The sequence below is a fragment of the Rattus norvegicus genome, chromosome 4 (genome assembly GCF_036323735.1).
Source record: "Rattus norvegicus strain BN/NHsdMcwi chromosome 4, GRCr8, whole genome shotgun sequence".
Classification (NCBI taxonomy): Eukaryota; Metazoa; Chordata; class Mammalia; order Rodentia; family Muridae; genus Rattus; species Rattus norvegicus.
The window spans coordinates 70,500,702-70,513,484 of record NC_086022.1 but is presented as its reverse complement, the minus strand read 5'-3'; the positions used below and the strand labels follow the sequence as shown (position 1 = coordinate 70,513,484).

General features: G+C 38.5%; 1 protein-coding gene across 7 annotated transcripts in view; it reads right to left on the bottom strand.

Annotated features, from left to right (window-relative positions):
• Window positions 1-12,783, bottom strand: part of Mgam (maltase-glucoamylase) — a 160,490-nt gene that overhangs the window by 55,268 nt on the left and 92,439 nt on the right. For 6 of the 7 annotated variants that reach the window (XR_005503531.2, NM_001427451.1, XM_063285349.1 and 3 more), the window contains 9 exons: window positions 10,875-10,924; window positions 10,308-10,475; window positions 7,705-7,857; window positions 6,718-6,918; window positions 4,716-4,870; window positions 3,148-3,316; window positions 2,818-2,914; window positions 1,718-1,830; window positions 401-526 (listed from right to left, as the gene is read on the bottom strand). Coding sequence is in view for 6 of the 7 variants with exons in the window: in NM_001427451.1 (NP_001414380.1) it covers window positions 401-526; window positions 1,718-1,830; window positions 2,818-2,914; window positions 3,148-3,316; window positions 4,716-4,870; window positions 6,718-6,918; window positions 7,705-7,857; window positions 10,308-10,475; window positions 10,875-10,924 (1,232 nt within the window). In the remaining variant the exon portion in view is untranslated. The remainder of the gene's footprint in view (window positions 1-400; window positions 527-1,717; window positions 1,831-2,817; window positions 2,915-3,147; window positions 3,317-4,715; window positions 4,871-6,717; window positions 6,919-7,704; window positions 7,858-10,307; window positions 10,476-10,874; window positions 10,925-12,783) is intronic. The other variant, XM_063285350.1, reaches the window with a different exon arrangement.

The following is a 12,783-nucleotide window of genomic DNA, read 5'->3' as shown; positions in this document are numbered from 1 at the left end:
ATCCACCATGGAGCAAACAAGCTCAGAGCTCAGGGAGCAATGTGTTGCCGGGCTAAACCCAAGAGAGCAAACATTGTATAGAATGAGTTCACTGAGTTTGGATTAGTGTTCTTAGTTAAACAAAATTAGAATGGGATCAGTGTTTTATTATCATGTCAGTAATGACATTATAGTTAAATATTTAGAAGTCATTCCTTAAAAAACAAGCTGAGGAAAGCCTGATACAGGAGACAACACCCATGAGCCAATCTTAACTTCTCATTGTTAGTCTGAGCCACCAGTGCTATGAGGATAATGGTATCCTCTGAATCACTGTGGAAGATCTAGGCTCAGTGTGATATGACATGAGAAAGCATAGTATGTCACTTAAATCATACAAAGCCCTGACAGATGCACGTACATAGGGGATCTGCTTAGCCACCATCTCATCATACAAGTTGGCGATCTCAGCATCATTCTCATATCCATAGCGACACAGCTGGAATCCCAGGGACCAGTAAGGTACCATCACAGGCCGACCAATCAACTAGAAAACAGACAGAACGATAGAACTTTAAAGGAGAAGCCGGATGAAAGTAGACTATGAAGTCAGAATATTTTACCCAAATTTAGACAACAAATTCAAATCCAGAGAGAACGTATTGGGGTGGGAGGCAGATCAGACCTCCCTGGACATACTACAGAAAACTTCTCAGAGGACACTTTTCAGAAATTCTGAAAAACCTGGGTTTATTCATATTGATTATGTATGTTATGTATTTAATTATAATAATATATAATTTAGACATTAAAAACACAACACAGAGGAAAATAGCTAACTTAGAATAAAGTCTCTACGTCTTGCTGATTGTGTGAACTTGGACAGGTATGTGACATTTCTGTGCTTGTTCTTTTACCTGTAAATAGAGCCCATAATAGGATCTATCTCACATTTTGACTAAGTAACAGTATGCATGACACACTTCCATGTGCATTAAAAATAGATACAGTAGATATTTCATACATGGTTGTTAATTGTAACTAACAATATTATTATTCCCCATGGCCATGATGCATCCCACCATCACCAATGTAATCATCATCTCTCTCATCACACTATAACCATCATGACAATGTCATAACTTTGCTGTCATAATTCCCATTTTTATCACAGACATAATCATCATCACCAACACCATTACTACCCAAACTATCATAACATCTAGCACTGCCATCACTAACATGAACCCAATTGTTACACTCTACCCAATGTCCACTCTACTACAACAATTTTCATTAGTTCATGTCCTACTTACATTCCAATCATTATCACCATAACAATCACAATCCTCATAATCATCTTCACCAATAATATTACAACTACCTTCAATAACACCATCCCTGTGACAGCATTAACCTTACCACCACCATAGCTCTACCATAGCTCTATCATAGCTCCATCACACTACCGTAGCTCCATACTATCCCCACAACTAGTTACCACAAATATTCTGCTACTCTGCAATAAGTGGATAAAGCATAATTTTAATATTTACAGGAATATAAATATTATATTCCTGATCTCTCTTATTACATATTATATCTTCCTCTGAGAAAGAACAATAAATTCAGGCACCATATCATACATTATATGGCAATCCTGTTTAGCAGAGTTGGAACATATTATGAGTGTATACATACACACACAAACCTATTTCATAAGTAAGTTTCTTCCTACCTCTGTATACTGCTGAGTAACAATCTCTGGAGTTGGGCCCAAGAACACATAGAAGTCTAGAATGCCCCCTGTGGTTCGGTATGTCAGGGCAGGCATAGGCTGGAAGGTTACATCTGAAAACACAAGATGATGACATCATGATGAAATCCTGTATATTGAGAGCATTGACCCCGGAATCCCTACCTTCTCTGTCTCTTCTATCATGACATATGGAAAACACATATTCTGAAGTAGGTTGATACAGTACTAAAGACGTAAAATGAAAGCTTTCACTAGCTAAATTGCATTGAGGTTTGGTCTTTTGCTATGTACTGTAATGCTAAATATTGGCCCCCAAGGTCTGGTCCTCCCTAAGGATAAGAAGGTCCTCACATGTACCAGTGATGCTATGTAATCTTGCTCCTTAGTTTAAAACTATTGGTTGAATAAAGATACCACAGTCTATAGCTGAGCAGAAGAGGGGTAGGCATTGTTTCAGTTCCCAGGCTCAGGGTCTGAGGCAGAGACCACCAAAGGAGAGGGAGAAGGGGAAGAGAAGAGAGGATACCATGGGGTAAGGGGATCATGAGAATTGGCCAGGAGGGCTGGCCAGGAATAAAAGTTGCCCAGGGTTATAGCTGGTAAGTCATATCTCAGGGTTATTGGGAGGGAAGTAGACAAAATAACCATAGAGGGTTGATGGTTGCTCAGCTCTAGTGTTGACTAAAGAATTATAAATATAAGTTTATATTTATATAGGATATATGTAAATATATTACTATAAATATATTAAATATAATATATTCAGAATTATAATATAAAAGTTTTGTGTCTTTTCTTTGGGAACTGAAGTATCTAAATTGAAGTAGAAACCCCTGATTAATATTAAATATTTACTACAACATCATTGTAAATTAAAAGTTCAGCAAATTACATACAAATTAAATATATATATATAATCACTTCTCAGCCTTTTGGCTAAGATCAAGTGTAAAGGGTCAATAAGAAGGAAAACTTATACCACAAAGACTAATTTGGTTTTTAGACAGTAAAGTCAGATAAATTCTAAAGAAACTGAACAATGATTGGCACACAATAAGAGGACACGGGTGTCATCTTACCCATGGCATTGCTGTTCAACAGGAGGATTCCATGGGCATTGCCGTCCTCCTCCAGCCCCATGTAGTAAGGGTGGACACCATAGGAATTCTTCTTGTACTGAGAGTTATAATGTGTAAAAAAGGTATTAGGAGACTGAGTACATGAGAAAGAAACCCAAGAAAACATTGATTTCTAAGTCGAGTCAGTTTCTTCTGTTAAGAACAAAGGAAGAAAAATATGTCCATTTGCCTAAAAGTAGAAGCATCATCAATAGACTTCCATAAAGAAGCACAAGACACACAGAGTGGATGGAGGGGACAAAACACGGACCACAAACACTCTTTGCTTACCCCTGGAGGTTCATCCCTGGAAAACATGCCCCATGTATGCCAATTCATGTCTATCTTGAAGGTTGTGTGCTCAGTTTCCCCAAATCCATAGATGTATGTGGAGGGCAGGCGGGTGGAGATGCGGATGAACATGTCATTGAAGGTGAAGCCAAGGAGCTGAGAGTCCCAGCTGCAAGGAAAATGAACATGTGTGAATAAATTAAATAAATAAATAAATAAATAAATAAATAAATAAATAAATATCAGCCTCCTATTGGTTTGCAACAACTGGCTTTGTGAGGACCACAGAGTTCTTTATTTTCACCCACCAGTATTATTGTCCCTTCCAAGTAAAACATGCAAGTCTAATAGATTAAAATAACCACAACCATGCCTACTCACGATCCCAGTCACCCCTACTTTTTCTTCTACACTGTATCATTACTTCCCTTTAGTGTTGTCCCCAGAAGCAAACCCACTTGCTTTATCACCTCCTACATGAAACTCACCATGCTGTTATTCCCTAATGGTTCACTTTCCACATGTATCCACTCCTGGCATATGAACACCTCACACCATCTCACAGTCTTCTCTCATGCTGCTCACTTCTCATGAGAGACTCCCATGGAGATTCCAGAGTTGTTCCTGTTCTAAGGCGACCTAGTACCCAGGCTTTATCGCCCCTTTCATTCTCTCAATGACCTCAATGAGATCTCTCTATGATAATTGAAAAATTACCTCCACCTCACAACTTATACCATTCTATCACAAATTTTCCAGGAACTCTCTGTGGGACTTCTCCTAAACTAGGCTTTATTCCACACTTTGCCTCTTCCTCAGACAAACTGAGATCACAGCATCTGAATCAGCACATAATGTGATTTCCCTTATTTTTCCAGCAAACCAGGTTGTCACTGTATCAAATTCCTCTTCATGGAATAATTTAAAATTTAGAAGAAATAGCACATGTCTAGAAACACAAAACTCAGAACAGCATCTAATGCATAAAAGGAATTAGGCAAATACTTGCTCAATGAATACCCACATACCTATAACTATGTCAGCATTTATTCTTAGAATATCAAAGATTTCCTGTAAAAGCAGAAAGCATTTCTTTATGTGTGGTGGTTAGAATGAAATATCCCCTATCATAGTTTCAGGTATTGCAAATACTTGGTCCCCAGTAAGTCACTATTTGTGGACTACTGGGAGGTGTGGCCTTACTGGAGGAAGTATGTTAGTGGATAAAGGCTTTGGGAGTTCCAGACTTGGATCATTCCCTGTTTGCTTTCTCTTTCCTGTTTGCAGTTCAAGATGTGAACACTCAACTCTCCTGCTGCCTTCCTTCTTCAATTCACCATCCCAGAGTCTAACTCTCTGAAGCTATGAAGTCAAACTCCTTTATAGGTTCTCTTGGTCATGGGTTTGTTTGTCTGTTTATTTTATCACAGCTATGAAAAGTAACTGATACATCATGGGTTTGAACATAGGAAGTACGATGCTTTGAGTCAGATATCTTCAAGGACAATTGACCTGGTGAGGAATAATTAGAAGTACAGTAACAGAGAATCAGCCCAGGAACTACTTACATTACAGTGCCTGTACTCTTTCGGCGAATTTGAATCCCAAATGGATTCTCCTTGATGAGGACATCATACAGACGGCCGTCAACAGTACTGGATGGAGTCCTAGGGATGTTCAAAGGGACTGGGACTTCATACCGACTGTGGTTGGGATCATAGATCTAGGACAGAGGAAACCATTTTATGTAAAGACAAATATGATGTTTTCCTAGCATGCTTACAGTGATGATAATTTAAATATTGAAACATATAATTCAAAATATCATGCAAAGATTTTGAATTCCTACACCTCACAAATACTAGAGGATTTAAACACCCAGTATTCTAAGTATACTGAATTGATCACTGCATTAACATAAATGTGTCAAAGAATGACATTCACAGTGTAAATATTCACAGTTTTCTGGCATTTCAAAACAACACTTGCATAAGCATAGTAATCTAGAGGTGAATAACTCAACATGATTGTAGCATGTTTGCCAGTAACTGGATTCTGTATATTTTGTCTTTTGAAACATCATGATCCAGGGCTTAATCAACCAACCAGAAGACACTGTCCAATTTAATAACTTGATTTTAATTAAGTCTCATTATTATGGACTCTAGAACATCTCACCCACTTCAACATGCTAAAATTGGTATGGGATTTATAAACACGTGTTATATATTTTGTCTGTAAGTGTACAAATACATGGACATGTAAATTATGGATTTAAAACAAATTAATGTTTCAGGATTAAAAATCATGCTGAAATTTTAATAAAGCTGAGTAATTAAGGGCAAAATTTCAATTGTTGATCTAATAGTAAATAGTATGGATAGGAATTGAATATGAATATTTATTGATATAAAAAGCACAGGAACCATTGTAATTAAGAAAGAAGAACTCAGCATACATGAAGGGTGTGAGCTATTATAACACCTGTGAAAGGACTTAGTGATAACAGGGAAGGAAAAGCTTGGAGGACACTAAGGTGGTTTCATGGAAGAAATACAGGATAGATCTTAAAAGCTTTGTCATTTAAACCAAGCACAAAAAAGTAGAGCAAAGAGTTCTGGTAAAGAAACAAAGGCTCAGAGTGTTGAGGTGGGCTCAGAAAGACATCAGCATGGTGGAGAGAACTACTGTAAAGCTAAATGGTTGGGGGAGAGAGTTGAGGCTGCACACCCATCAACTTCACTCTGATGAGGTCACACACATAAAAAAATCACAGAAGAAGACATAGAGCTCAAGTCCAGATAAAACTCAGATTCTGAGGACTCCTCTAGGTGAGGGCTCTCTGCCTTGATAACTGGCTTATACTCTCTCAGCACTATATGATGACTCGCTGTGTACCAGCCTATGTGGGTTTCCAATACCACAATGGGGGGAGACAAATCCCTATGTATATGAAGCTCAGAATTTAATAAAGAAATTACCAACAGGATAGCTACTCAATCCCTACTCCCTTGTTTTAATTAAACCATAAAAGGAAAAGCAATCACTTTCATGAATATTTCAAAGACGTCTCAATTGTATTATTGAAGATCACACTCCTCCTCTTATACTGTCAGTCAAAAATCTGCTCAGCTTTCTTATTTAAGTTAACATCACTACCATCCACACACATGCAATTTAGCAAAATAATATTGATTCCTTGGGAAACTCCCTCTTCTAGTCCATAGGAAGAAGCAAGATGGTGTCAAGTTCACACACACATCCACTCTTCCCCATCTCCTCTCTTATTCAAAACAAACTGAGCCATAACTCTTCTATTTTCCTACTAGCCTCATCTACTTCCTCCCGATGTGTTCACTCACAACAGTTTTCCTTAGGTACAGTGATTTTTCTCAGTTTGAAATTAGGAGAGGTCCCTCTATTGCATCAGATATCTAATTGATCTCATTACTTGAATAATGCTCTAAAGTATTTTGATATAAAAATAAAACTTTTGTCAAATTTTGGAAGCACAAAGTAGCAAAGAGTACAGGAACTGGAGAGGCCCTGTCCACGCCTGATAGCGCATACCTTAAACTGCAGCATTTGGTCCTTGTGGTAGGTCACTTTCAGTTGCAGTTGATTCACGGGTGTAGAGGGGAAGGCATTGCTATAAGGTGAAGCCTTCAAGGAGATGTCGGCTGTGGCCCCATGGGAGTCATATTGAACATTGCTAACTGAGTACAGCTCATTAGCAAAGTAGCAATGAGGGACCCCAGGGATGTTGGAAACCTGGAAAGAAAGTCAGTATCCTATATTAGCAGGGACATGGACTTATCAAACAGAGTTAAAAGAGACAAGTTATCTGGAGAGAAAATCATAGGTACATTTGTTCAGGTCTGTAACATTTAAGTAAGCATGAATCAAATTCCTGCTCAGCTGAAGAGAGTAGAATAACCCCACCCTTACCCACTCCACTCCTCAACCTAATAACGTTTATATAGAGTCTTTCTACAGATTTTAATAAATCCATGGTTATTAAAGCTGTGATGACAGCCAGAATACAGCAAACACAGAGGCGTATGCCAGCAGCAAACCACTGAACTGAGAATAGGACCCCCGTTGAAGGAATCAGAGAAAGAACTGGAAGAGCTTGAAGGGGCTCGAGACCCCATAGGTACAACAATGCCAAGCAACCAGAGCTTCCAGGGACTAAGCCACTATCTAAAGACTAAACATGGACTGACCCTGGACTCTGACCTCATAGGTACCAATAAATATCCTAGTAAGAGCACCAGTGGAAGGGGAAGCCCTAGGTCCTGCTAAGACTGAACCCCCAGTGAACTAGATTGTTGGGGGGAGGGCGGCAAGGGGGGGAGGATGGGGAGGGGAACGCCCATAAAGAAGGGGAGGGGGGAGGGGGATGTTTGCCCGGAAACCGGGAAAGGGAATAACACTCGAAATGTATATAAGAAATACTCAAGTTAATAAAAAAAAATCAAAAAAAGCTGTGATAAAGACATTGTAGATTATATTACAAGGGTGTTCAGTTTACATAAACATCTTCAGCATGATTACCTCCCAGATGCAGCCACGAGCAGTGCAGTTTGCCTCAGAAACACCATGCTCATCTGGATAGCAATCTATCCTTTCCATGTCCTTTGAGTAGATGTCCCACTCAACTGTATATGCTTCTCCCAGCACGAGATGGATATTTGTGATGGTAGCAACCTGAAAGAATGGAAATTCATCCTCAATACAAAAGTCTTACAAGACCTGGGACTTTTTATGGAAATAAAGAATAAGTGTCATTCTTAGTCTTTCCTTATGCCCTGGTTTTAATATTTTAAACAACACACCACAGCATATGAGGGCATAAATGCATATGTGCTTAGGGTATAGTCATTGGCAAAGGAAATTACAACTATTCTATGAAAATCTTCTATATTTCATTGTCAAAAAAGAGAGACTAAGGAAAACCTGTTATGTTCAAACTTTTTCATTCCCTCCATGGACCACTTGACCACCATTTATTTTGTCAGAAATATTTTCTCCTCCTCTTTACAAATTAAGCTATTATTTCTTGTTCATTACCTCACCATATTATGCCCCTCTTTGGTGTGGAGTGCCTAGATTATAGGGCATCTATGTAATGTTGCTTGGACTATAGTTCTAGTGATCTCTGGAATCTTACCAAAATTACCTCAAATTTTTTTTCTCTTTTTTCTTTTTTTTCGGAGCTGGGGACTGAACCCAGGGCCTTGTGCTTGCTAAGCAAGTGCTCTACCACTGAGCTAAATCCCCAACCCCATCAAATTTTTAATCTCAGATATACCAATTAGTGTAAGAATGGGGAATGAGAAATATCATATATAAACTTTCATTTCCAACATCCTAAGCCTGAAATGGAGACTGATAATTTAAGACTTCTGTGCCCTTTGATACTGTTCTAATAACTCAACTTTTTCAAAACAAATACTCTCTGGAAAACAAGACCATTTCTGAAATACATGTGCTTTTCTCTGTATTTCAGATTTAAAGAAGAGATACTTCGAATTAATGAATGAAAATTTAATGACTGTAACATAAGTCAGGCCAGAAAAGTCAATTTGGGTTCATTTGCTGGTGCCAGAGTTCTTGATAGAAGGCCCTTCCTCTTCAGCTTTATCTCTGTTTTTTCTTCTTTTCTATGCTGATTTTTTTCATTTTTTCCATAAAATAGGGCATTGTGACCAGATCCATTCAGCCCATTCCAATTCAGAAAGAAATAGACCTTACTTATCATAAACTTCAAGTGCTGAATCACTGACACCAAATTTTGAACTTTGAAACTTTAATTACAAAAGATACTTCCAACTTTCTGCACCACACTTCCTCTCACATCAACTTCATAAATCCAAGATGTTTTTATAGACATGACTTCATATGCCTGCATTATCTGTGTGCAGTGGCTGCAGGTGCCAGATGTGGCATTGATCTTGTGGAACTTGAGTTACAGATGTTTGGGAGATGGCATTTGGGTGTTGAGAATCAAACCAGGACCTCCAGGAGAGAGGGCAGTGATATTAACTGCTGAGCATCGCTCCATATCCTTAAAACTCTGTCTTTCAAGGTGTTGTTCCATTCATGCCTTCTCTAGAAAACTGCCCTCAACTACTCTACTAAGCTATGGGCATCAATTCAGATCAAAGCAGATATTTTACCAACTTGGTTTAGACTCCTTCTTAATACGTTCATATATCTTCATTTATGTTAATTATATTTCTGACTCAAACAAAAGAGTTCCTTTGAAGAAGGCTTAAATATCTTATTTTCTGTCATATATAAATCATATTTTTGTATATGTATATTTCCACTGTATTACACTTTGCCATAGACACAAATAAGCACATAATCCTTTATATGTAACTTAATAAAATATATATACTCTTTATGTATTGTCATAATAAAATGTCAAATGTGATCAATATGCACAATGTAATTAAATTTCTTGGTTGACTGGTTAACCCGAGTTTAAAAGATCCTCAAAACATTATTAATCCAGCACTCCAGTTCCATGAGGAGCCTCCGAATAAGTTATCAGAATGGACTAGGGAAATGTTCCTCACAGTACTGAGGAAGTAGAAGAATAGAAGACAAGTCTTACAAAAACAGTGGATCCCTGGAGAATACTACTTTCTAATCACCATCTATGTTAGCACCATCAACAGTTTTTGTATAAAATATTCCTTGCAAATGCATATGATAAGGAACATATGATATGCCTTAATAAATCATAGGAAAGGAACACTAAAAGTTAAATAAAGTCCTGAGAATTCGTATTTATATGCTCTCTCTCTCTCTCTCTCTCTCTCTCTCTCTCTCTCTCTCACTCTCTCTCTCTCTCCTCCCTACACCTTAGAGGAAAAAACAATCAAAGTTTTAGAGTCCTTTCCTTGGATCTTTCCCCCACACCCAGTTAGAGGAAAACCAAACACAAAGCAAGCAGATAAGGATGGGAAAATCTGAAGGCCTGTTGGCTCCAACATCTCTGTTTTTATCTTCCTTCTCCAATGCTCTAACCTCCTCATCTGGCTTCAGATGTGCTCTGGTCCTTCAGCAACCCATGTGATCTTAGCAAGAAGTAACATCATAACCTCATCGAGGCTTGTGGAAAGCCTCCTCACAAAAGGAATTCTTACCTTCTGGTTTGAATTATAATTGACTTGAGGAGACATTTGAAGGAGAACCCCATTCTGTTTCACTTTAACATTAAGGATTTCCTGTGTCCCAAAGATTTTAATTTCCTGGAATTCCAAGTTATTGGGATCCTTGTAGTTTGGACTTGAAATTGTCACATCCAAACGGTTCTGAAACACACCAAGCATACTTATGAACAAATTATGCAAACATAGATTCCCTAGGCCTTCCAACACTCCATGCTAGACCATGCCCTTGAGCTGCTCTGAAGTTCTCTCAATTTCCCTACTGCTGCATGCTGATGGGGAGGCAAACTTATTTTCATATTCCAATGGAGAGAGTAGGGGGACTCTCGGACCTTTTAGAGAATCGTCCTTTACAGTAATAGCAGCTTTGCTTCCTTATCACTGTTGCCTCTTATTGATGACAAAGCTGGTATAATAACTATGAATTAAGTCATAAACAGCAATATTTACCCTTGGTAAAAAGTGACAATTAAATGAGAAATACAGATCATACATAGTCATATTCACACATATCCCACGGATTCTTCCCAGTGTGCTACTCACTTGGGTAACAGAAAATTCACTGAAAAGGTAAATGTTTTTGGCCACAGTGTCTGAAAGAACAAAGAGATGTCAAATTGTCTTGATGACCTCAGAAGACAAGTTTCATCTTATTTTCCTTAAAACTGATTCCTCAATATTCTCCCGACTGACAAGCACTTTGACAGACCTATGCATGACACTTCTTTCCTCTTCAACCACAGACATATTGGATGCTTCTCGATCTTTGCTAGATGATAGCCCAGTAGTATGAAAAGCCAAGTATTTATGACACACTGTTTTCTTTCTTTTTGGTGGTATACACCTAAATATGGGGATTCTGTGATACGTGGAAGTTGTATTTTCACCATGTGAAGTGTCTGCACTACACTCCACAATAGGTATATAAATTTATTTAATGATCCGTTGCCTTTGTTTTTGTTGTCATATTTAAAATCCAAATAGCATGACTATTGTGAAAGAAACTTTACCTTGTATTCCCTCGTAAGAGTTTAGAAGACATATATATATATATATATATATGAAACTGGACATGAACAATTGAAATCATAGGACTCACTGATGGTGGCTGAGAAGCACATACAGAAATGTTCAAGATCCTTAGTCATCAGGGAAATGCAAATCTAAACAACTCTGATCATTTATATTGTACACATATTATATATCAGAATGGCAAAGATTAAAAAAAATCTCACATGATAGCACATATTGGAGAGGATGTGGAGCAATGGGAACACTCCTCCATGACTGGTGGGAGTGCAAACTTTACAACCACATTGGAAATTAAGTTGGTAATCTCTCAGAAAAATTGGAAATAGTTCTATCCCAAGACCCAGCTATATCACTCCTGAGCATATACCCAAAAAACACCTCACTATACCACAAGGAGACTTCCTCAACTATGTTCACAGCAGCTTTATTCATAATAGTCAGAAACTGGAAAGAACCTAGATCTTCCTCAAATGAAAAATAGATAAAGAAAATGTGGGGTATACTTAAACAATAGAACACTGTTCAGCTACTAAAAACAATGTAATCATGAAATTCACAGGCAAATGTATGGAACAAGAAAAATACTATCTTGAATGAGGTAACAGAGACACAGAAAGGCACGCATTGTATGTACTCACTTATAAGTGGATATTAACCATAAAATGTGTGATAATCATGCTATAGATCCAAAGACATTAAGTAATAAGGAGGGCACAAGAGAGGATGCTTGAGTTTCACTCAGAAAGGAAATATTAAATACATTGCAGGTAGAAGGAGGGAAGGAACTAGGTGGAATGTGGGGTAAGGAATTCAAAAGTGATGGTGATCAGATATGGGGGGAGCAGGGGAACAGGGAGAGGGAACAGATGTCAGTGAGGGGCATTTTGGGGGCTAGCCTCGGATCTGGAATCTGGGCAGCTTCTGGGAGTCTATTAGGGCGACACTAGCTGAGACTCCTAGCAGCTGGGGTTATAGAAACCTCCTATAATCAGGCAGAACTTCCAGTGGAGGAAAGGGAACAGCAACCACCCACAAACCTTCAACCCAAAATTTGTCCCGCCTACAGGATGTGCAGGAGTAAGGTGGTGTAGAGACAGGGGGATGACGCTCCCAACCTGAGACTCATCCCATGTGAAAAAGCCAACCACTAACACTATTATTGATATTCTGCTGGTTTGCAGACAGGAACCTAGGATAACTGTCTGCTTGGAAGCTTCATCCAGCAGTTGAGGAAAAAAGATGCTGAGAACCACAACTAAATAACAATTGGAGCTCAGGGAGTCTTGGAAAAGAGTGGTGGGATAGGATTGAGTCAGATGGGACAGAGACACCCCAAGAAGACCTACAGAGTCAACCAACCTGGGTCCATGGTGACTCCTAGATACAACAACTAACCAAAAAGCATTCAGGGGCTGGACTT